Source organism: Phodopus roborovskii, unplaced genomic scaffold (genome assembly GCF_943737965.1).
Source record: "Phodopus roborovskii unplaced genomic scaffold, PHOROB, whole genome shotgun sequence".
Lineage (NCBI taxonomy): Eukaryota > Metazoa > Chordata > Mammalia > Rodentia > Cricetidae > Phodopus > Phodopus roborovskii.
This window is the reverse complement of record NW_026125680.1, coordinates 1,122,338-1,145,942: the sequence shown is the minus strand read 5'-3', so window position 1 is coordinate 1,145,942 and position 23,605 is coordinate 1,122,338. Positions and strand designations below refer to the sequence as shown.

At 42.5% G+C, this 23,605-nt stretch overlaps 2 protein-coding genes across 3 annotated transcripts in view; one reads left to right on the top strand and one right to left on the bottom strand.

Annotated features, from left to right (window-relative positions):
* LOC127217411 (A-kinase anchor protein 17B) overlaps positions 1 to 8,088 on the bottom strand; it is a 109,030-nt gene extending 100,942 nt beyond the window's left edge. The window contains exon 1 of the mRNA XM_051178395.1: positions 7,979 to 8,088. The gene's annotated coding sequence lies outside the window, so the exon portion shown is untranslated. The remainder of the gene's footprint in view (positions 1 to 7,978) is intronic.
* Positions 1 to 23,605, top strand: part of Slc25a43 (solute carrier family 25 member 43) — a 34,541-nt gene that overhangs the window by 5,365 nt on the left and 5,571 nt on the right. The window contains exons 2-4 of one of the 2 annotated variants that reach the window (XM_051178410.1): positions 1,632 to 1,873; positions 6,856 to 7,028; positions 13,787 to 13,802. In XM_051178410.1, coding sequence (XP_051034367.1) covers positions 1,632 to 1,873; positions 6,856 to 7,028; positions 13,787 to 13,802 — 431 coding nt within the window. The remainder of the gene's footprint in view (positions 1 to 1,631; positions 1,874 to 6,855; positions 7,029 to 13,786; positions 13,803 to 23,605) is intronic. The other variant, XM_051178409.1, reaches the window with a different exon arrangement.

Below are 23,605 nucleotides of genomic sequence, written 5' to 3'. Positions count from 1 at the left end.
ATGAATCTCTCTTAAATATAATAAAGCCAGGATGAAGGTAGAGTCTTCTTCATTTTCATTCTGGGTCCTAGTCCCTCTCCCCTTCCCCACGGGTTCACTTTTATACTTCCTCACAAGTACCTGTTTACCTTAAACAATACTGATGAGTTTTATTGTTTATGGTTGTCATACACTATAGATCATCTGCAGATTGTTTCGTTCATTCATCATTATGCTTTTATGACTTATTTCTTGTGTTTTTATGATTTATCTAAGCTCATTGATTTTAGCCAGATGGGATCCATTGAATGACAATGTCATTGTTTTTTTTCCACTCACCTACATTTTGACATTTAATTGTTGAAACTTTTCATTCTTATAAGAAATGATTGGCCTGGAGAGATGGCTCTGAAGTTAAGAGCACTGGCTGCTCTTCCAGAGGTCCTGAGTTCAATTCCCAGTAGCCACACAGTGGCTCACAACCATCTACATGACAGGACACTATACATAATAAATAAATAAATCTTTAAAAAGAAACTTAAAAAAGAAAGTTAAAGAAATGTTTGTAGTGTGTCTTCACATGTAGATCTATAAGAGTTCCTCTAGGCTATGAACTAGAAAATGGAATTACACGGTAAAAACATGTGTTTCTCTAAATTTACTAGATAATGCAAAATGACCCTACCAATTTTATATTCCTTCCAGCAAAGGGCAAGGGTGTCAGTTTGCACACTTTCTCTCCATCATTTGATATGATGACAGTCTGCTGGATGAGAAGTGGATATCTTGTCATGTTTTTATTTGTCATTTGTCTGATAACTAGTAAAACAGCAGCTTCACTTGTAATTACCATTATAAAGAAAACTAATTCTTTACACTAAGTTTAGCAGAGCTTATTTGAGCAAAACCAAACCAAACACAATTCTCCAACCAGACACCTCCCAGAACCCAGGAGTTTCCAAGAAGTTAAACCCACCACATGACAGACAGCATTTCTGGGGGCAGGGAAGGGGGGAAGCAAGGTATTGAAAACAGCTTAATTGGTGGCAACTTTGTGATCCAATCAGCTGATTCACTGTAGGTTAGCTAGTTAATAATTATAACCTAATCAGCTAGCTGGATGTAGGACCCTCTGTGGGAAGCCAAAGCCCGGTGGCTATGATTAAAATTGATATTGGCTTGGACTTTGGGACTCAGAACTTACTTTCTGGGATGCTGGACTTGGCATGAAGCTAATGTGTGGAAGACTTTGGATTCCATTCCCTGTGCTGGAGAAGAGTAAAATTTCTGGATTTTGCAGTTATTTCAGGAAATTCTATCCCCTTTCAATTTTAAGAGTATGGAAAGACTGCATTCCAATGTAGCAATTGCCCAGTGCCTTTACAGCCCACCAGCAAGTTAGATGGTTATGCAGATAAAAGGGGAAAATTCTGAAAGTGAAGTGGGAAGGATTTGGGGAAGATACAGATCAGAAGCTGGACAGTTCTTCCTTATATGAGGGTAGTAGAATTTGAATTCACTGCTCAGTAATCCCAGTATACTTCTGACACTTTTCACATTGTAAAGCATTTCCAAATGCTAGGAAATATTTGAAGCATGCCAGCATAGTCCAAAGCTCATATCTTGAGAACTTTCTTTGTTTTTCTGCCCAGGTTTGTTGTGCTGTTCATGGATGACCTAGGCCATATTTCCCAGTGGAGCTCCATTGTGGCCGGAAGTCTGGCGGGCATGGTTTCCATGATTGTCACATACCCTACAGACCTCATCAAAACCCGTTTGATTGTGCAGAACATGCTGAAACCATCTTACAGGGGGCTTATTCATGCTTTTTCTACTATTTATCAACAAGAAGGGTTCCTCGCCCTTTATCGAGGGGTATCCCTCACTGTTTTAGGTAAGGTGGAACTTGACAGCTCTTCTCAACACATGTGAAGGTATTGTGTACTTTCATGAACATTTAAATCGATTTTAGAGGCCTCAAGATTGTAGGCTAAAAAAGGCAAGTGACTCAGAAAAGCCTGGCTTCAAAGCCATCCTCAAAACTGCCCAGCTGATAGGCATCTTCAGTGTGTATATGTACAACAGGATCTCAGTGATATCTATATATAACCTTTGACAGAGCTATACATAAACAGGACCTCTTTCAACTCCAGTAGAATATAGTCCATCTAAGTAGTACTAGGTAACATTATTCACCCTGTCCTTTAGAGACTTAGCTTCTAGGGTGCCACTGTCTTCTGGGTGTCTTCACATCTCTCTTATCCAATATACCTGGCCCATCTGGGTCATCTGACATTGTCAGCTTGCTTATGTATGGTCCCCAGGCTCCTCCCTCAGCTTTATTTTTACCTTCTATATTGGCTTTCTTTTTTATTGGTGTTTATGATTATTTGTTTGTTTGTTAGCCCTGGCTGGTCTGGAACTTGCTACATAGACCAGGCTAGACTCTAACCTGCAGTGATCCTCCTACCTGTGCCTCCTGAGTACTAAGATTACAAACACACATCACCATACCCAGCCTTCTACATTGGCTTTCTTACCCTGCATCCCCTCTCTAGATGACTCTATCCTAAGCTAGTAGTTTCAACAAGCATGAGTATATTTTGACTCATATCTTTTATAACAATGCTGACATTTTTAGGGGTACTAAGTACTTTTCTAAAAGCTTTGGCTATAATTTCTCATTCAATTTTTTTTATCTTTTTATTCTTAGGCTTTTTATTAAGTCTGAGAATTTCATATAATGTACTTTGATCATATCCCTACTCCTCCCCTAACTCCTCCAAGATCTTCCCCTTTATTTCCCTACCCCTTTCTCAAGTTCTTGTGTTCTTTGTTAATAACCTACCCAGTCCAATCTGTATTGCCCATATATTTATATATTTATGGGTACAGGGCTGTCCACAGGATTATGGTCAAATTACCAGGGCCACACTCTTGAAGACATACAACTTTCCCTCCCCCATGAAAGTTTACTTTTATTATTTATTAATCACACACATATATATTTCTATCTGTATGTAGAGGTTTGTGCTCAGGAATGTGGGTCTAGAAGAGAACACTGGATGGATGTTCTCACATGGGTGCTGAGAATCAAACTCATGTTCTCTGCAAGAACATAGCATACTAACTGCAGAGCCATCTCTCCAGCCCTCTTATTTTTAATTGATATATACTTGTATATATTTATGAGCTATATTTGATATTTTAATACACACATATATTCCATAATGATCAAATTAAAGCACTTAGCATATCCATCACCTCAACCATTTATCATTTCTCTGTTATGAGTTCCCCCAGTCTCCTATCAAGAATCTCTTTTTTTTGGGCTGGAGTGATGACTCAGCTGTTAAAGGCTAGGCTTATAAACAAAAAATATAAGAATCTCTTTTCTAGCTACTAGAAATGTACAATACATTATTATTAACTATAGTTACAATGTTGAACAATAGAACACAGCTACTTATTCTTCATATCTAACATTTAACTGTTTATTTCAATTTTGGAGACAAGGCCTGGAACTTGTTATGTAGTCCAGGATGCCCTTTAACTCTTCATCCTCCTGCCTCAGCTTCTTGAGTACTAGAATTACAGATGTGTGCCACCTTACAGACCTGTCTAACTTTTTGGCTGTTGAACAATCTCTTAGACTTCATTTTACAGATATGGAAGCAGGTGCTTAGGAAAGCTACATGACTGGCCCAAGATCACACGGACAGTGGGGCACACTATGATTCTGGGACCTTCTCCTTAGCTACTTTATGTCAGTTCCTAGTGAAACCACACCTCAATTGGAAATGATGATCTCCACGTTCCCTGGGTGAAAAATCTGATGTCCTCACTAGTCTGAAACTTACTTTTCTTTATGCATCCCCTAGTACATAAAACTGCCTTCCTTCCTTTCTCCCAGTGGCCCAAGCTCAAAGAAAATCAGGAATCACCTTGGTTCCTCCTCCCACTACAGTCACTAAGCCTTGTCACTGTGACCTCTTTTAATGCATATGCCTGTACTCTCTTCTGCCTTATCTCATGCCACTGTCATCTTTCTTACTGACTTTAGAGAATCAGACTCTCCTAAAGATTCATGTTCTTATCTCTTGCCCTATCTCCAGTGTGCCCTGTGTACTGCTCCCTGGCTACGATGATCATTCCACTGCAATCCTTAAAACCTAAAGGAGAAAACCAGAATTCCTATGGCATTCTGGATCCTTCAGAATTGGCCTCTGCCAGTCTGTCCTACCTCAAGCCTAGCCTGTAGCATGCCTCTACTTGCTGTCATGTTCAAGTACATAGAAATCCGTGTGCTTCCTAGAAATACACATTCATTGTACGTAATACATATACCCTTTGCCTGGACTCCCTTTCCACACTCTCAGTGTCTGATGGACCTACTGTTTGCTCAAGAACCACTTCAAAAGTTCTCTGTTCTAAACCAACTGTGGTGATTCATGCATATAGTGCAATCCCAGTGCTCTAGAGGTTATGGTAGGTGAATTGAGTTCCAGGCTAATCTTTGCTACATGGTATTCTAGTCTTAAATGACAACAGACATGCCTAGTTGGGCCTGTAATTCCCCCTTAGCTTTAGGAGGTGGAGGTTCAAGGAGGAAGCAAAAGTTCAAGGCCCACCTGGGCTACAGAGTTCAAGTTTAGCCAATTTGCCGAGACCCACATCAAAGAGTTAAAAGGGTTATGGCAGGTAGAGTGGGGTTGGGACTCTATGTTCAATCCTTAACAACGCAGAGAGAGATAATTCTCTTTTCTGTCAATTCTTTACTGGTTCTTCTGAGCAAAATTAATCACTCTGATGCTTAAGTATATAAATCAGCTTGTATAACTATATGTACATATATGATGTGATACACACGCACACACATCAGGAGCGTCATAAGTAGTATTCCCTACCTATCTCCTCCAATTGATGGTAAACATCTCCAGAAATTAGCTTGTTCTGAGTTATAGTCCCAGAACCTCACATAGGGCCCAACACACAGCAAAAGATCCTTCAGTTTCTGTTTCAAGATAGGGTCTAATGTAGTACAGGCTAGGCTTGAGCTCACTATATAGGCAAGGCTGGGCTTTAACTCCTGATCTTCTTGCCTCAGCCTCTCTAGTGCTTCTCCAAATGTTTTTGAATAAGAATAAAAAATCGGTGAGTCCTTTTAAATATGTTTATAACATATAAATATATTTATACTACATGTTTATTAAAAAGTACCTTTGCCTCCCTTGTTTTTTTTCAGTGCTAGGAATGGTAGAGCTTTGTAAGTTCTCTGCCACTGAGTTAACATCCCCAGCCGTATCTCATCTAGAAGATCTCTTTTTCTATTTTCATTTTTTACTTTATGTGTAGGGTTGTTTTGCCTGCATGCATGTCTGTGTATCACATGTGGGCAGTACCCATGGAGGGCAGAAGAGAGTGGCAGATCCTCTGAAACTGAAGTAACAAGTGGTCTTGAGCCACAGTGTGGGTCCCGGGAATTGAATTTGAATGCTCTGGAAAAATGGCCAGTGCTTGGAACCACTGAGCCAACTCTCTAGCCCAGATCAGAGCCAAAGATGGCTCAGAAAGTTCCTGGAAATTTGTCAGAGTACCAAATAGTGTTATTTGCTCACTATCTTAATTACTAGGAAAGTGAGGATCCCACAGTGTATGGTGCAAACTTGGCCCTTAGACTTCCAAGAAAGGTCAGGTAACCTCCATGGCCACGGTTATCACAGAATGCTTCCTTCTGCCCCTTTCTAGCCTCCCAAAGTAGATCAAGTGCTGCCTACTAACTTCTTTTATGGAAGTGATTTTTTTAAGGTTTTTATTTTCTTTCTAATGGGGGATGGGGTAGGTGGGTGTGTGTTTGCACTTGAGTGCTGGTGCCTGTGGAGACTAGAAGATGGTATCAAATTCTCTGGAGCTAGAGTTACAGGTGGTTGTAAGCCACCTGATGGAGGTGACCCTCTGCAAGAAGAGTAGGTGCTTTTAACTTAGGAACCATTTACTTATCTCTTCAGTACTATAGGAATAATCCGCCCCCCATGTTTCTTTTCATTCTTTTCTCCTTTTTGTAGTTCAAACACACTGGAAAGTTCTAACATTGTAAATAACTAACTGAAGACCTCAGTTAATATTTTTTTACTTTGTTACATGTCTATGCATCCCTCAGAGCCATTCATCAGTCTATCTTTCTCTTTGGTGAATTTTTTTTTTTTTTTTGAGACATGGTTTCTCTGTGTAACCCTAGCTGTCCTGGAACTTGCTTTGTAGACCAGGCTGGCCTCGTACTCACAGAGATTCCCCCAGTCTCTGCCTCCCAATTGCTGGGATCAAGGGTGTGTGCCGCCACCACCTGGCTTCTTTGGTGATTTTCATGTAAGTTGCAAACACCAGTGCACTTCAGCCTTAAACTGTTCAACATCTGTACCACAAACCCAAGTTCAGAATCTAGTTGGAGGTTGTTTTTTTTTTTTTTTTTTTCCTGCTTGAAGCAGTGTCTCATGCAGTCAAGTAGCCCAGGCTGGCATTAACATTGCTATATGGGTAAGGATGAACTTAAACTACTGATCCTCCTTCCTCCACCTCCTAGCTGCTGGTATTATAGGTATGTGTCAGCACACCCAGCTCTCAGGATTTGCTTATAGTTCTTTTATGTGCAGTTTCTTGACAGTAAACTTTTAGGTGAACCAGATCAGGAATCTTGACCATATGTTGTTGTCACCCTACCCCCCCCCAGAACATGTCCTCTTGCTCCTTAGCTAGGAGGGCTTTAAGCAAGCAACCCCAGACCCCTCCTATTCCCCTTGTACATTCTCCATAGGCATTCCTTTCTTCCAGACAGTGGTTTCTCCAGATAACAACCTCTGCCTTGTACTTGATTCACAGGTGCTGTTCCCTTCTCTGCTGGCTCCCTTCTAGTTTACATGAACCTGGAGAAAATCTGGAATGGACCTCGGGACCGCTTCTCTCACTTGCAAAACTTTGCCAATGTCTGTATGGCTGCTGCTGTGAGCCAGACTCTTTCCTTTCCCTTTGACACTGTGAAGAGAAAGATGCAGGTGCGGAGCATTGGGCGGGGGTGGGAGAGGGGTGGGGGGGGATGAAACATTTGCAGTTAGGTAACCACAAAGAATGCTAGAGTCCGCCCATCCCCATCCTGCCCTACAACCCACTACTGATTTAATGTTTCTACTGAGCTCAGGGATGCTTATGCAAATACTGTGCAGGCTCCAACACTTCTGCTAATCTCAGGGTGACTAGCTATCTTCTAGCAAGCTTCCAGATGAGTCTCTCCCTTTTCTTTCCTGGCCCCTGAATACATCACGTATGGGTTCTCCTTCTTACAACACTAGAAAAGGACACTGCAGAATGCAGCCTGCTAACTTGCCCCCTTGATGCCACCACAAGGAGGACATAGCACTCTTTTTTTGTCACCGTGCCTTCCCACAGTAAAACTGACTAGTTAGAACTCAAATAAACCAAGAAACGCAGAAAAAAAAAAACTACATTTCAAGCTGGTGCTATCTTAGTGCAACTGGCCATGCATTGTCCTAACAATGACCCTGGGAAACATGTTCACTATAGAGCACAAAGGCAAAAGCAAACAAAAAAAGACTGCAAAACGAAGACCTACCTAAATTCTTATCAACGAAACCAAATTGGAGCAGCTGATATAACACAAGGGCATTGATTACAGCCACACGTTTAATCAGAATCCAAGCAAGACTGTCAGTTTTGTGCTTCCCCTAACCCTGCTCACTCCACTGGCGTCTCTACCTCCTTAGCCTCTGTGAGATGATCTTTGTGTCTCCAAAGCTCTGTGTGGAAATGAATTTGGGGACATTTGCATATGCAATGTGAAATGAGTAATCCCACAAGTTCCTTTCTCCATATGACTCTGACTTGTCCCTCCGGTTCCTCAATGCTCCTCCCTACTTCCTGTTTGCCTGCTACAGTATTCTTTGACCAGTCTGGTCAGGGCCAAAAAACCTGAAAGTCCTCGACTTACCAATGCTGTCTTCAGATATGGCAACACTCCTCTCTACCACTCTGATCCACAAAACATCTCATGTGTCTGGCTTGCCTTTTTCCTGTCCTTGTCCAGATGAACCACTGCCACGATGGCGTGACTGTAGACCAGGTACAAAATTAAGAGTCTTCTGCCTTTAATCCCAGCACTCGGGAGGCAGAGGCAGGAGGATCTCTGTGAGTTCGAGACCAGCCTGGCCTACAAGAGCTACTTCCAAGACAGCCTCCAAAGCCACAGAGAAACCCTGTCTCAAAAAAACAAACAAACAAACAAAAAGAGTCTTCTTAATTAAAATGAACATAACTTCTGATTTATAAAACACTACACATATTAAAACATGGTTAAAATGGTTGATCTCACATTATGTATGTTTTGACTGAAATAAAACAATGTAATATACATGTTGTTGGAGAAACTTTAAGTTTTAAAGTACGAAAATAACAAATTATTCTTAGGCCAACATGCATAGATTATAAGTTACTAGTTTTTCTTCTATGTATGTTCATATGTAGGGAAATTGTGTTCAGACTATAAATAAAAGTTAGTAGCCTGCTTTTTTCACTTATCACATAGCAGATACAGCTCTGGGCCATTAAGCATTTAACTATCAAATATTATTTCACCATATGAATATATTAGAAATAGTTAAAATTTCTCAGTTTTTAAATACTAGTTCTTAAACATAAAAACACTGTAATGAAATCTCTTGTGTTTTTCATGTTATAGTCCTAGAAACTGACTTAAGGTCACAAGACCTGAATAAGTCGAAAGCATCCTATTTTTAGGTATTGAGGATTGAACCCAAGGACATTCGTGAATTAGACAGGTATTCCCCTACCACTGAGCTACATCCCCTGCCCTTACATTTTTGTGTGTACTAAGATCTCCCTTAATCTTCCCAGGTAACCCAGGAAAGGCTTCAAACTACTTGAGAGCTTCCTGCCTTGGCCTCCAGGATCTAGGTTACTGGGATTTTAAGCATGAGTTACACACACACATGAACACGCACATGCACGCACGCGTGCACACACACACACACACACACACACACAAACACACACAGAGTCTCTCCTGTTTTTTGTTTTGGTTTTTTGTTTGTTTGTTTTTAGACAGGGTCTCTCTATGTAGTCCTGACTGTCCTGTAGGCCAGGTTGGCCTCAAACTCACAAACATCTTCCTGCCTCTGACTCCCAAGTGCTGGGATTAAAGGCGTACACCACCATTACCAGGCTCTTAGTGAATTTTTTCCTTTTTTTATTTAAATTAGAAAATCTTATTTCACACATCAATCCCAGTTCCCTCTCCCTCCCATTCTCTCATGCCCCCCACCGACCCCCATACTATCCCTCTTCTGCTCCCCAAGGAGGGAGATCTTCCATGGGGGATCTTCAACATCTGTCACATCATTTGGAGCAGGACCTCGGCCCTCCCCCTGTGTCTGGGCTGAGGGAGTATCCTTCTCTGTGGGATGGGCTCCCAAAGTCCATTCATATACTAGGGATAAATACTGATCCACTACCAGAGGCCCCATAGACTGCCCAGTCCTCCCAACTAACACCCACATTTAGGGGGTCTAGTTCTGTCCTATGCTGGTTTCCCAGCTGTCATTCTGGGGTCCTGTTAATGAAATTTATACTCCAGAAGGAGGCTTTCATTTGCATCAGCAGTAAGGGAGAGTGGTCTAGCTCCTGTCACTGACATTGTGAATCCAATAGCTGAAAATGCACTTACATTGCTTTAATTCAAATTCATTGTTTATTAAGTGAGGCTACACATTTTTCATGGCTGCCCCTTGCATTTATTTATAATTTTATATGTTTTGCCAATTTGGGGGGGATATCTAGATTTTCCTATTGATTGGTAACAGATCTTTACATATTAAAGGTTTTGACTTTTGCCATGCATTGCACATTCCCTTCCATATCATACCTTCTAGCATTTAGCTTAATGCTGCTTATGTGAGAATTTTTTGAGATACAGTCTCACAGTATAACCCAGGCTGGTCTGGAACTCACTATGTAGCCAGGCAATCTTCCTTCCTCTGCCTTGTAATTGCTGAGGTTACAGGTATATACCACCTCTTCCAGCTCTGTTTATGTGTTATGGTGTATATATTTTGAAATTTTATGTTAACTATGTACTTTAGCTCTTCCTTTTTTGTTGGTAACTTTACTTCTGTGTTTTAAAGGTCTCCCCATACAATCCTTATTAGTCAGTGCTTACATAATTGAGAATCTCACACATATTAGGCAAGGGTTCTACCACTGACTTACATCCCTAACCCCCAACTCTATGTTTATTCACCTGTTTGTTCCTTAAATACATTTTATTATAACTTTAACGCTTAACATTTTGCTATATTAAGAATGTGTAGTTTGCCAATCGAGTATGTACCATTTTAAAATAGTCTTTCTTTTCTCTACTTTGTGATATGACTTTCACCTGCTAGTCAGTAAATGTTTTCCTAGGTTTTCTATGTCTGGGCTGAGCATTCTTGTCTCAGCACCATCCTCTTTCAGCTCTCACTGCTTTCTAACACCCTGGAACTGCACTGATCTTTAAAACATTGCCTTGCTTTCTCCAAGTCACTCGCCTCCCTGGTAAACTTCAAATATGCCTTGCACTGAGGATTGGAATGACAGTGCAGTACAAACTTACAGCGATTTGTGTAAAACCCTCCATCTTTTCTTCAGCATCACAGTATGTACCCCTCCTTTAGTTTCGGTTCTCTTTTCTTTTAGGGTCAGTCATATAAGATTGCCACTATTCAGCCTCTTTCACATATTCAAATGATAACCAGAGGTTTCAACCCTTCTGGGAAAGGTTTTCTCTTCAGAAAAGATATTTTTCATAAAAATTTTATATTCTTTCTAGAAAAGTTCCCTTTTTGAAGTGCTGAGGATGGATCCGCAGGCCTCATGCCTGCTAGGTAGATGTGTTCCCACTGAGTTACAGCTCAAAAGATACTTCTAAAATCTTCACAGGGGGGCTGGAGAGTTGCCAGATCCCTCTTTTTAATCTCCTTGGGTACCAAGCACCCATGTGATGTATCACACATATTCGAGCAAAGCAGCCATACACATGAAACTATAAAATATACCTTTTTCAAGTTTGTAAAGAGCTCCAGAAAAGTAGGGAGAGGGCAAGGAAAGTATGACGATATCCTAAGATTTTACTCATTGTTAAAATTCTAGATCTAGGGCTAAGGATGAAGTTAAGTGATAAAATAAAACACTTGCCTAATGTGTGCAATCTGGGTTCACTCTCTAATAACACAGAGAGAGAGAGACAGAGAGACAGAGACAGAGAGAGGCAGAGACAGAGAAACAGAGACAGAGAGAGGGTGGGGGCTTAGGAATCTCTCTCGCATAGCAGGACCTCTCCCATGCACTTAGCTGGCCTTTGGTAACCTGTTCCCCAGCTGGATTACCTGGCCCTGCCTCAGCATAAGGGGAGGAGCTTGGTCCTGCGTCAACTTGATGGGCCATGCTTTGTGCGAGCCCATGGGAGAGGCCTGCCCCTTTCTGAATGAAGACAGGAGGGATGGGTGAGGAGGCAGGTAGGTGGGAAAGGGAGGGGACTGGAGCAGAGGAAGGAGGGAAACTGGTAGGTTTGTAAATTAATGAAAAAAAGTTATTTAAGAAAAAGAAAAGCAAACAAAAAGAATGTCTCTCTCGGGTGGTGGTGGCCATGCAGTCCTTTAATTCCCAGTATTCAGGAGGCAGAGGCAGGCAGATCTCTGAGTTGAGGCCAGCCTGGTCTACAGAGTGAATTCCAGAACAACCAGAGCTATACAGAGAAACCCTGTCTTGGAAAAAAAAAAAAGAGTTCATGATCAGCCTGGTCAAAAAAGAGAATCTATCTCACTGCCAGATACATCTCCAGCAGTTTCTCACGGCTTATGATTCTAGTGTAGCTTATGTAAAGTTTGGTGAGCTTAGCCACCTACCTCTAATGGACCTACCTAAATCCAGGACCTTGAGACCTGGGACTAGGACTATTCATTAGAAAAGGTTTCAAGTGACGTTCAGTGATGTCTGGATATAAAAGGGGTGAGATTGCCATCTTCTCCTTAAACAGTCAGCTTTACTGACTACCTCTAGGAGACTTGTCTTAGTTAGGGTTTCTATTGCTTCGACAAACACCATAACTAAAAGCAAGTCGGGGAAGAAAGGGTTCATTTGGCTTACACTTCCAACAAGCATGTCATGCCCAAGTAGAGGACTAGATTTTTAAACAGATGCCTGGAGTTCAGGATATTTTGACTCATGAATGAACCTCTAAATTTGTATCTTTTCAAATGTATTTTTAGAGAAATGAAATGCTTGTCCTTGTTTTGAGGGGGTTCATCACTCAAGGAAGTCAGGACAAGAACTCAAACAGGGTAGGAACCTGAAGTCAGGAGCTGAAGCAGAAGCCATGGACAGGTGCTACGGACTGGATTGCTCCCCATGGCTTTCTCAGCCTGCTTTCGTTCAGGATAACCCAGGACTACCAGCCCAGGGATGGCCCAACCCACCATGGGCTGAGCCCTCCCACATCAATTACTAATTAAGACAATGCCTTACAGCTGGAACTCATGGAGGCATTTTCTCAACTGAGACTTCTTCAAGTTGACACAAAACTAACCAGTACAAGACTCTAGCCAATACTTCATTCTGCACTAGAATATACCTTTACCATATAGTCTGCCACTAACGAAGGTAAGATACACTGGGAGTGAGAATTTGAGTGCAGTCCTAATCATGTTCCCTTTGTATGGGGAACCTTCTAGATAATACATACATACACAGAGCTTCAGGACACTGCATTTGAAGATGAGTATGGTGACCTATCCCTGTAATCTCAGTACTTGGGAGATAGAGCCAAAAAGACCCAAACTTCAATGTCATTGTCATCTGTATAGTCTCAGGAAAACAACAAAAACAGAGAAAATAGCTTTAAGATAAATGCAAAGTCATAGTAGCTGTTTTTTTTTAAAAAAAAGCTGCAAAACAAAAGTGGCAATTAATTATGAATAACATCATAAATGCCATCTGAAAATATAGGAAGTTGATTAATATAGTAGCAAGAATGTTGTTTTTCATGGATAATAAATATAATAACTTGTCCATAGTCCACAGTATATTGTTAAATTGACACCCAGGACAGTGCCAGGGGAGTTTAAATGCAAACATGGCATTACCTTCTCTGGCCACTAGGTGACACTGCAGTAAATGCAGTTTTAAAGCCATGGAAAGATATGAACCCACAGCTCAGTTACAGTTACCAACCTCACAATACCAACTCAAAAATCATTTTCAATTAGAAAGATAAAGCAACGGGAAACAACTAAAGTTTTTTTTTTGTAAAGCACACAATGCAAAATTCATCAAGAAGAACCATCTGCCCGCACTGGATTAGGCAGGGTTTACCAACTTAATTTGTCCCAGGGCAACCTAGCTTTTGTGACCTGAACACAGTTAATGGTGACATTTGCATTCCATTGGTTTTCTCCATGGCACTGCCCAACATGAAGCAAATCAACAGCAGGTGTCTGGTGGATAGCCAACTAAACAGAGACTTTTTCCCAGCACCCACAGTGGCTGGTGCCTTTGTCTGAGTGTCTGCTCATCTTAATAGGCTTTTATCCAGACACTCGTGCATACAGTCTGTCTGTTTAATACCATACCACGTTGGAACTCTTCTGAACATTAATGGCAATAATCAGAAGTCTTGTTTAACCACCTGAGCCCTTCCTTCACCAAGCTTACACTCACTTTATTCTTTCTTATTCTTGCTTGGCAGGCTAGAGGATGGAGAGGTAAATAATTTATGCATGTGCATGTTTTGAGAGAATGTTTCTGGTGGGGGGGAAGGGTCAGCTGCATGCCCAAGTGGAATGACGTGCCTGTACCTGGTGTGTTTTTACAGACACCTTGCCTGAAATCTCCTTCTCCACATTTCTGGGCATTTTAACCCAACCTTTTCCAGATATAGCTTGGCCCTTCTGTGTGGATCTCCATTCCTGGCTAAGAGCCTGGGCCAGAAGGTACCGGCAGTACTAAGTGTATTGAAGAAACCATACACTGAGTGTAGTGGCATGACCTTTTGGTCGCAGTACTTGGGAGGCAAGGGCAGATGGATCTCTGTGAGTTTGAGGATAGTCTAGTCTACACAGCAGGTTCAAGGCCAGCCAGAGCTACACAGTGAGAACTTTCTCTCAAAAAGAAAAAGAAAAGAAAAGAAAGAAAAAGAAAAGAAAGAGGAAGGATTAAAGAAAAGAGAAAAGATGGGAGAAGTGTTGACAAAATGAATTTATGTGGTTGGTCTGTAAGCCCCTATTAAGGACCAAGGAATCCTAAAAGCAGGCATATGTGAGTGGCTAAGACAGGTTGGGAAACACTGTCCCGGGAGTCTGGAAAGCAGCTGCTACCAAGGGACCTGGAGTCTGCCAGGCCTTCTGAAACAGTCAGGATCGAGGTCCATGTGCACCCCCCCCCTCCACTCTGTCTGACACCCACTCTGTCGTGCATAATGGATATCTCCATTTCATCAAATACAAAGCCATGTGTCAGCCTGTTGGTTTATATCCTAGTGGACTCTGCCCCCAGCACAGCTCACAAGGTAAGCAGGATTGGGCCAGGTCAGCATTTGAACTGAAAGTGCATAAAATGAAGGACAAAGGTGGGGTCCAAGTGGCACAGATGACTGAGCAGAGCACACACGGTCCGTGAATAAACGGAGGCCCCAGCCCGCTCAGACGGAGTCCAATCAGACCGAGACAGTCAGCACCTCAAGCAAGCTTTGCTGAGTAGGTAGCACATAGTCACTTCATTCATCCAGTCATGTTCCATGCTACATTGTCAGTCCCAGCCTCCCTCCTCAGTCCTGGGCCCATGTTTCCCACAGCCTGGTGATTAGTGCCATTGGCTGTCACATCTTCATGATGATTTCCAATTCACTGGATATCAAAGTTATTACAAAAAAAGAAAGAAAGAGAGAAAGGAAGGAAGGAAGGAAAGAAGGAAGAAAGGCAGTGATGGGCACACCTTTAATCCCAGCCCCCAGGAGGCAGATCTCTGTGAGTTCGAGACCAGCCTGGTCTACTGAGCTAGTTCCAGGACAGGCTGCAAAGCAATACAGAGAAACCCTGTCTCCAAAAGCAAAACGAAACAAAAATCTAAGTTATTATTCTTCCCCTAAAACTGACTTCTAAGAGTTTTCCTTTTCAGGGTTATCATTGTCCCAGACAGCCAAACTAAGCATCCAGAACTTAGGTTTGGCTCTGCTGTACGTCCGTCCCCTTATCCAACCAATCCAAAGCCCAGTTGCATCGGCATTCTTGACTCTCCCCCATGGGTCCTTTCTCTTCCTGCCCTGACTCCAATCAAGGACCTTATCAGCTCATACTGTAGCACATACTGTACTCCAGGGTTGATTCTGAAAGTGATCGTCAGCACTGTCTGGGAAGATGCTGTAAGCCCTGGGCCGGCCACCAGTACATTATGTCATCCAGTCCTTAGAGGAATTTACAAAGTGCGAAGAGAGTGCTGTTCTTACTAAGCCTGTTTTATTAAATGCCGCAGTGCACTCAGACAACTTGAGGGAGTCCGGTCTCTCTCTCTCTCTCTCTCTCTCTCTCTCTCTCTCTCTCTCTCTCTCTCTCTCTCTCTCTCTCTCTCTCTCCACCGTGCAGGCTCTAGAGCTTAAACTCAAGTTACCAGTCTTGGCAGCAAGCACTTTACCTGCTGAGCCAGCCTTGCTGATCAAGATGAAGAAACTGAGGCACTGAAAGTTTCTGTAGCTTACAAACCCATCTTCGAGTAACTGAACTAGGATAAAGGCCAGGCCTTCAAGCTCAGCACTCATTTCAATCCCAGCAGCCCATCCCATGAGTTTCTTGCTGAACAAATGTTCTTTAGCCCTGTCTGTATTGCTCCTTCTCTATCACTTTTAGAGAATAAAGAACGGCCCATTAGTCTGGCATGTTTCCCTTGCCAGCTTCACTGTTCTTTTGTAGAGAGGCCTTTTGTATAGGGAGTTGCAAAATTAAATGTCTGTAGGAATTCAGAAGCAGCGGAGACAGGAGAGCTAGGGAAACCCAGATAACAGGCACTCAGCCCCAAACAATAAGCCTTCAAATACATTCTAAGCCATCGTGTCTTTTGAAAGCATTCTGGAGAGCTAAACTCTGTGCTAGCAGGATGTGATTAGCATTTAAATATGCATACCAGAAAAGAGTGAAATGAGCCAGTGCAGACTGCAGCTAAGCTGCAAGCTCTTCTCCAATGGAGGGTTGTCATTTAGAAATGCATGCCCAGTTTTCAAGGGAGCCCCTAAATCCAGATTTCAATGTAAAATCTCTATATTTCTCAAGGTTGCACATTTAAGAAGTTACTGACTGGGCAAAGCAAAACATGCCTTCTTGTGGTCTCTGCTCAATTCAAGCATCCAGTTGCAATAGTGAAGAAGATCCCCTCCCCCAACCCCTGAAGACCAAATGTATTTTATATTCCGGTCAACAGGCCTTTGTTCCTGCAGCTACCTCTGCCTCAGCATCACTTCTGGGTCTGTAAAGGTTCAAATGAGCTTGCCTTGGTAGTAGTATCTGTTGCTTTTGTTTGCTGGTTTTTCCCACCCCAAGGCACTTACTTTTGGATAACGGATAAAGGCGGATATTTGACCCTTTGAGAACCACAGTGCATGTACTCCAGACCACTGGGGCGGGCATTCTGGGAGAGAAGAAATTGAATTAACAGTAGGGTGCCTTCCCTGACTCCCACTTCTTCCCCCATGTGCAGGAGCATAGTAGTTGTATTCCAAGAAGTTTGTGAGTGAATAACTCCTCTTAAAGGATGCTGTTATCCTCTCCATGAATCATGGGTCGCCTGGCTCTGACAATTTCCTTTCCATAGCATTTTCTCCTATCTCACCATTATTATCTCAACATCATTGCTCTGCTGTCCCTTCCCTGTGAAAGCTACCTCCTGACATTGCCTCTTATTTTCCCAAGCAGAAGCAAAGCTCACTTACCTTTGAGGGTTCATATGCTGGAACTCTTAAATCGAAAATGTTCTAAAGTCAGAAATGTTGAGCATCCACATGATGGAAAATTCCATAATTGACCTCATGTAAAGGACTGCAGACAAAATACAGGCACACTAAAAAGTTTGTAGAGGGGGCTGGGGAGATGGTTACTTCATATGCACAAAGGCCTCCCTCACTTTGAATTCTCCAAGCCCATATAAAGCTAGGCACAGTAGTGTACATCTGTAATTCCAGCACTCCTATGCTGAGATGGGAGACAGAATTAAAAGAATCCCCAGAAACTCATGGCCTAGATAGCCTGGTGTGCACAGCAGTAAACAGAGAGGCTGTCAGAAAAATGGAAGCTAGGACTACATCTGAGATTGTCCTCACGCTTCCACACATAAGCCACGGCACACATGTACTAGCATGCATACACACATACATCATAAACATATGCACATATATATAATAATAAAAATTAAAATTTAGTACTAACATAAAAAATAAGACTGCATAAAATTACCCTCATGCTAACAAGCATAGTCGATTTCATGCTTAAATTTTGCTTCCATGCAGAGATCTTTCATTATGAACAAATATTACAAATTTAAGAAATATTCAGAATTCGAGGCACTTTTGTTGTTGTTGTTGTTGTTTGAGACTGGGTTTCTCTGTGTAGCTTTGGAGCCTATCCTGGCACTCACTCTGTATGTAGCCCAGGCTGTTGAGGCACTCCTTAACCCAATAGTTTTTAGATAAAGGATGCTCAACCTACGTAGCTCTCTTAGGGACCATGTCACAAGATCCCTTATTTTATAAAATGTCTGTTTCCTTTCTCTTAAGTTGCAAACTCTTTGCCTATGGGGAGTTATACTTTTGCATATCCCTGTAACGTGTAGTCTCACATAACAGTCATTTGATACTTGTTTAAAAATGAATGCTGTTCAAGGCAGGCTTAGGAGATCTCCCTGTGAGTACAGAGTAGAAACCTTATGCCACTGAGTGAACCTCAAGTCTGTGTGCTTATCCCTACACAGCTGAAGGTAAGAACATCCAAGCCTGGTCTCTTTCCAGCCTGCTTCCCTAAAGAAACCTCTTCTCACCCCCTAATACTATCTTCATGTGTTGGTTCTGAGAATGCAGTCTCCTACCCTGTGCAATCCAGGGCCAACGCTGTTAACTGGGTAAGACTAGCAGATATGCTAAAAGTACAAAAAAATAGGTGGATACGGTGTCAAAGTTTATAATCCCAACATCTGAGAGGCTGATGCAAGAGGATCAAACTTTCTGCATCAAAGTTTTCAGACCTGCCTGGGTTATAAAGCAAGTTCAAAGCTAGTCTGGGCAATTTAGTCAGGCCATTGCAGCCAGATAAGAAAAGATGACAGGGAAAAAAAAATCTTAACTGTGTTTTCATTCCCGGTTCCCCTCCCTGCATTCCAAACTCCCATCACTTTGCATGGGCCTAGAGGCAGTTGACCTATCACAGCACCATCCAATTGATGGTGACTGCTTTCAGGAACTGTGAGGATGTATATGAATCTGTGCTCGTCTTTGCTCAAGGTTTGTCAGGGCTAGACGAATGAGGATTTTTTTTTTTTTTTTTTTTTTTTTTTTTTTTTTGGTCAGAGGAGATAATGACAATAAAAAGCCTGCCCTAGATTAAGGAATTGCAGGTCAGATAAAATGCACAAGGCAGATTGTTAACTCATTTAATCCTCTTTATCAACCTCTGGAATAAGTACTATCGCAATTCTTATTTCATGGGTGGAGAAAAGAGGCTCAGAAAGAGGAAGTCAGTCACACCCTAGTATATGGTAAATCTGGCTCTCCTTCCTCAGAGCTTTCCTTTGTCCACCAGGAAGTTCAGAGCTTTCCTGGAAGCTAGGTAATTATCTAATTTAGACTTTAGTTCCCTTGCCTCTACTGAGAACAGGCAACAACCGAACCTTGAGAACTGGCGGCTTGAAATTTCAGTGCCCAAACAATTGAGAAAAATAACAATGTGACAAGGTCCAGAAACTGAGAGACAGAAGCCTTAATCCACTCAAGCTGCTCTAGAATAGCAACCAGGTGGCTCCTGAACAATAGAAATGGATTTCTCATAGTTCTGGAGGCTGGGAAGTTCCAAGTCAAGGCAAATTTGGCATCCAGTGAGTGCCCACTTCTCATTCTTAGATGGCACCTTGGTATTGTATCCTTGTGTGGTGGGAGAAACAGGGAAACTCCTGGCGTGGCTTTCACTAATCTCATTCCTGAGGGCTCTGGCTTTGTGATCTTACTGCCTCCCAAAGCCTTCACCTCCTGAAACATCACATGGGGGTCAGGGGTTCACCACAGAAATTGGAAGGAAACACAAATGGTTGGATGTAATGAACTTTGTTTTGGCCAGAAGTTGGTTACCACTAATTAAAAAATGAGGAAAAATTCTTATGAAAACTATACTATTCTGGACCTTGGTATCAGCAGCCTGGCACTGAAATCCCCATTAAGGGCAGCCTTGACCAGTGTAAGAAGGAACAGAGCACAGGGACAGATCATTAGGCTATGACGAGCCTTTGGCCAGCCACAGACTGATAATGGCTGGTTAGAGGACTACGAAGGAAGTCCTTAAAACCATGGAGGGGACAGGAGTAAGACCCCAGGAAAAGTAAGAAAGTTGCTGTCCTGGCCACTAGTAGAGGATGCTAATGGAATTTAATGGTTCCGCCAGCTTGAGTGTCTCCTGGATGGCACAGCATGTATTCTTAGTAAGAAGAAGGAGATCACGGAACTGTCCTGAAGTACAGTGTTGATGGCTGAGCTCTCAGGGTGCTGAGGGAGACTGTGACTGTTCCCTCTGTTGCAGTCTCATTGATGTCTGACCCCTTTGAGGACTCACTTCTGCCCAAGAGAGTGTCACTTGTGAAGCCCATTAGAGCAAGATGCGCTTTTTTTTACGTTTTATTTTTTATTTTTTATTTTTGAGCATTGTTATTAAAGTGAAGGGAAAGAGAAACTGACCCTCACTTGTTCCCTCAAAAAGTATACAGTGCCCTAAATACTTTGGGGATAGCGGTTGTTGATCAGGGAAATAGGACTGTCCCTAGAAGGCAGGCAAGGAGGGACCAGGGAGGTCCTTCCTTCCCAGTTCCACTGAACTGAACTCTGCCCTTTTCTCCTGACCTGGGCTGGCTTGTTCCTTTGAAGCAATAAAAATCTGGGAGTCAAACCAGCCACTTTGTGCTAAGCTCTGTCTAAACACTAATGGCAGCTAAGATAAGATGTTCTCCCACCTCCAACCCCCCAAAAGAGCAAGTCAAGATAAAGGAAAGGAAAAAAAAAGGCCCCAGGAAACACCTGTTGTCAAACAAGAAAGATCAGCAGAGGCTGGGAAGCCTCTGCTCTCTGAAGAATCTGGAAAATGGAGTTGAATGACCCCACTGTTCATTTGCATCACTTTTGGAAATGAAGCACCCATTTTCACCAAATTTCCCACCATATAGTTGTCGGTCCTCCTCGAACCTTCCATTAACAGATTAGCTCACAGAGGTGGTGACATGCATGGGCATTGAATCCCAGCATGGCTGTTAATCCTGTGTGTGCACAATAGGCCACAGGACCTCTGAGCCTCATCTTCATCATCTACACAGTGTGAGGCAGAGAATGGTGCCTATGCAAAAGCCCGAATGAGGTTATTGAATATAAGCACATTGCAGATGCCATTCTCATTGCACTTGGAGCACTTCTTCAGAATCTAAGCATAGATAGCAAGGGACTAGAACGCCAGAAAGCCAACCCAGGTGCATTTCTGTTTCCTGAACTTGCTGTCAATGCATACATGAGCTGGGATAACAAAACCTTAGTAACCCTTCATTTTGATAGCTAATGTTGAGCAGTGGTGGCAGAAGACTTCAGTATTCTTTTGTTGGGTTTGTTTAATAAGCATTTATTAAGCAGGCCCAGTGGTACAGGAGTCCAGAGGCTGAGGCAGGAAGCAAGAAGATAGTGAGTTCAAGGCCTGCCTTGACTGAAGAGTAAGTTCAGAGCCAGCCTGGGTAATTTAGTGAGAATGAGTCTCAAACTATCAAACATTTTCTTTGTGTGTGTGTGTGTGTGTGTGTGTGTGTGTGTGTGTGTGTACCTTAGCATCCGTGTGGTGGTTGGAGGACAAGCTACAGGAGTCTGTTTTCTCCTTCCACCATATAGGCTTCAGGCTGTCACGCTTGGCATCGTGTGTCCTAACTGGCTGGGCCATCTCACCAGGTCAAGTTTCTAAAATTAAATAAAAGGGGTCAGGGATACAGCTCAGTTGAAAAGTACTTGCATGACATGCACAAGACCCTGATTTTCATCCCCAGAAAAACAGACATCTGCCGAGAGGCCATCAGGCACCAGTCCTTCATAGAACTGTGTCCTCGGCCTCCTGGAAATTGTCATCTTCCAAATTTGTTTTCTTCATGTACATTCTCTCTCGTAGTCAAGATAACACTGGCCAAGTTTGCTCTTAGAAAATTTAGCCATCACTGCTGGTTGGGGGTGGGGGGAGATTCTCTGGCTCAAGTCCCTGGGCACGGTCTACTATTGCTTCCTCACAAGCTGCTCACCTGCATCTCAGATGCTTTCCCTTGGAGGCTCATCTGTGCTCTGGGCTTCCCCACCCCCAAGCCCTCAGTAGCCACACTGCCATTGCCATGCCTCTCTTCACAAGCACAAAACAAATCTGCTGTGTTTAGTCTCCTTTCCCAAAATGATGGCAGGCTTTCAGAGCAGCTCATCATCTCCTGGTTGTGGTGCTGAAACGCAAGACTTTTGCACTGGCAGAATCAAGAGGAGCACATAGGCACACCAGTGCAGGGCAGGTGCACATGCCCACTGTGTGAATGCATATGCAGTAGAGCATGGGCTTCCCAGCTATAGCAACAACTATCCAGGGTCTGGCTATGCCAAAAGTGATAGGGTCATGTAGTTCACAAGGCAGGAAGATCCATTTACTGCGACATCATTGGCTTGTCATTGCTGCTGTTGTGTAATTATTGATTCTAGTTTCATTTCTGTAATCATAATAAAATAAAATGTTCTGACAAAAACACAACTGAGGAGAACAGGGATATTCAGCTTACAATTCCAGGTTATAGTCTGCTAAGGCAGGAGCTTAAAGCATCATATCTACAGTCAAGAGGATAGAGTATAAACCCATCAGTTACAGTTATGAAATTGCAAGGAAAACAATTTTATGGTTGGGGGTCACCACAACATGAAGAACTTTATTAAAGGGTTGCAGCATGAGAAAGGTCGAGAACCACTGTTCTACACCCTTTCTTTGTCACTAAAAATATGTCTTGGGGGTAAAACCCTATCCATCAAGATGGAGTAACCACATATTTTTAATTATGACATCATATTCTATAGCATGATGTTTTATTTCCTACTGGAGAACATCCAGATGTATCTCTAGTTTTTTGGTGTTACTAACAGTGCAGTTGCAAATATCCTTGTAACATATTGTTTCATATATATATATATGCAGATATATCTGGAATAAATTCCTTGAGATAGGAGTACTATGACCAAAAGGGTACATAGTGGATTGGGTATATATAGTCATTTTGTAGAGTCCTTGTTTGACATGCACAAAGCCCTGAATAAACTGGATTTGATGGCACATACTTGTAATCCCAGCGCTCTGAAAGTGGAGGCAGGAAAATCAGAAGTTCAAGGTCATCCTCAACTATATAGTGAGTTCAATAGCAGCTTGGATTACATGAAACCATGTCATCAAAAATATGCAAGTATATGTGGTAGTTTGAAACAAAATGGCCCCCATATGCTCTTAGGGAGTGTCACTCAGGAGGTGTGGCCTTGTTGGAGGAAGCGTGTCAATAAAGGGTTGGCTTTGAGGTCTCTAAAGCTCAAGCCAAGCCTAGTGTAGCTACTGTAACTTTCTGTTGCCTGCAGATACAAATGTAGAATGCTCAACTCCTTGTTGACACAGCACCATTTCTGCCTGCATGCCAGCCTGCTTCCTGCCTTGACGATAATGGGCTAAACCTCTGAACTGTAAACCAGCCCCAATGAAATGTTTTCCTCTATAAGAGTTGTGTGGCCATGGTGTCTCTTCGCAGCAATAAAACCCTAACTAAGAATGTTGTGTGTGTGTGTGTGTGTGTGTTTGTATGTTGTACCTTTGTACAACATGCTATTTCTTCTGAACATTATGACAAATTTGGCAAGACAGAGACCATGGCAGATTTCAAGTCCTAGTTGTAGGAAGGCAGATGGAGTTGGGCCAGCTGCAAGGATTATATAAGCTGGAAAGGGTCTTTGAGGTCATTTCATTTCAGTGCCCTTAGTACACATATGAGGAAACTAAGGTCCAGTGAAGTCAGTGACTTAGTCAAGGTTACAGTGATAGTGGCAGAGCCAGGCCTAATTCTCCTGATTTCTTTCAGGTGATGGTATACTGCAGGATCTAACATGCTCCTCCTGAGAGCTGGGGATCTGAAGCAGATGACTACATTTTAGTAGCCTAGAGAGTTGGCTGGGTTTGTGTAGAAGAAACTTTACATGCAGGCCCTTGCGTCTGGCCACTACTATTTCTCTTTGCTAGTAAGA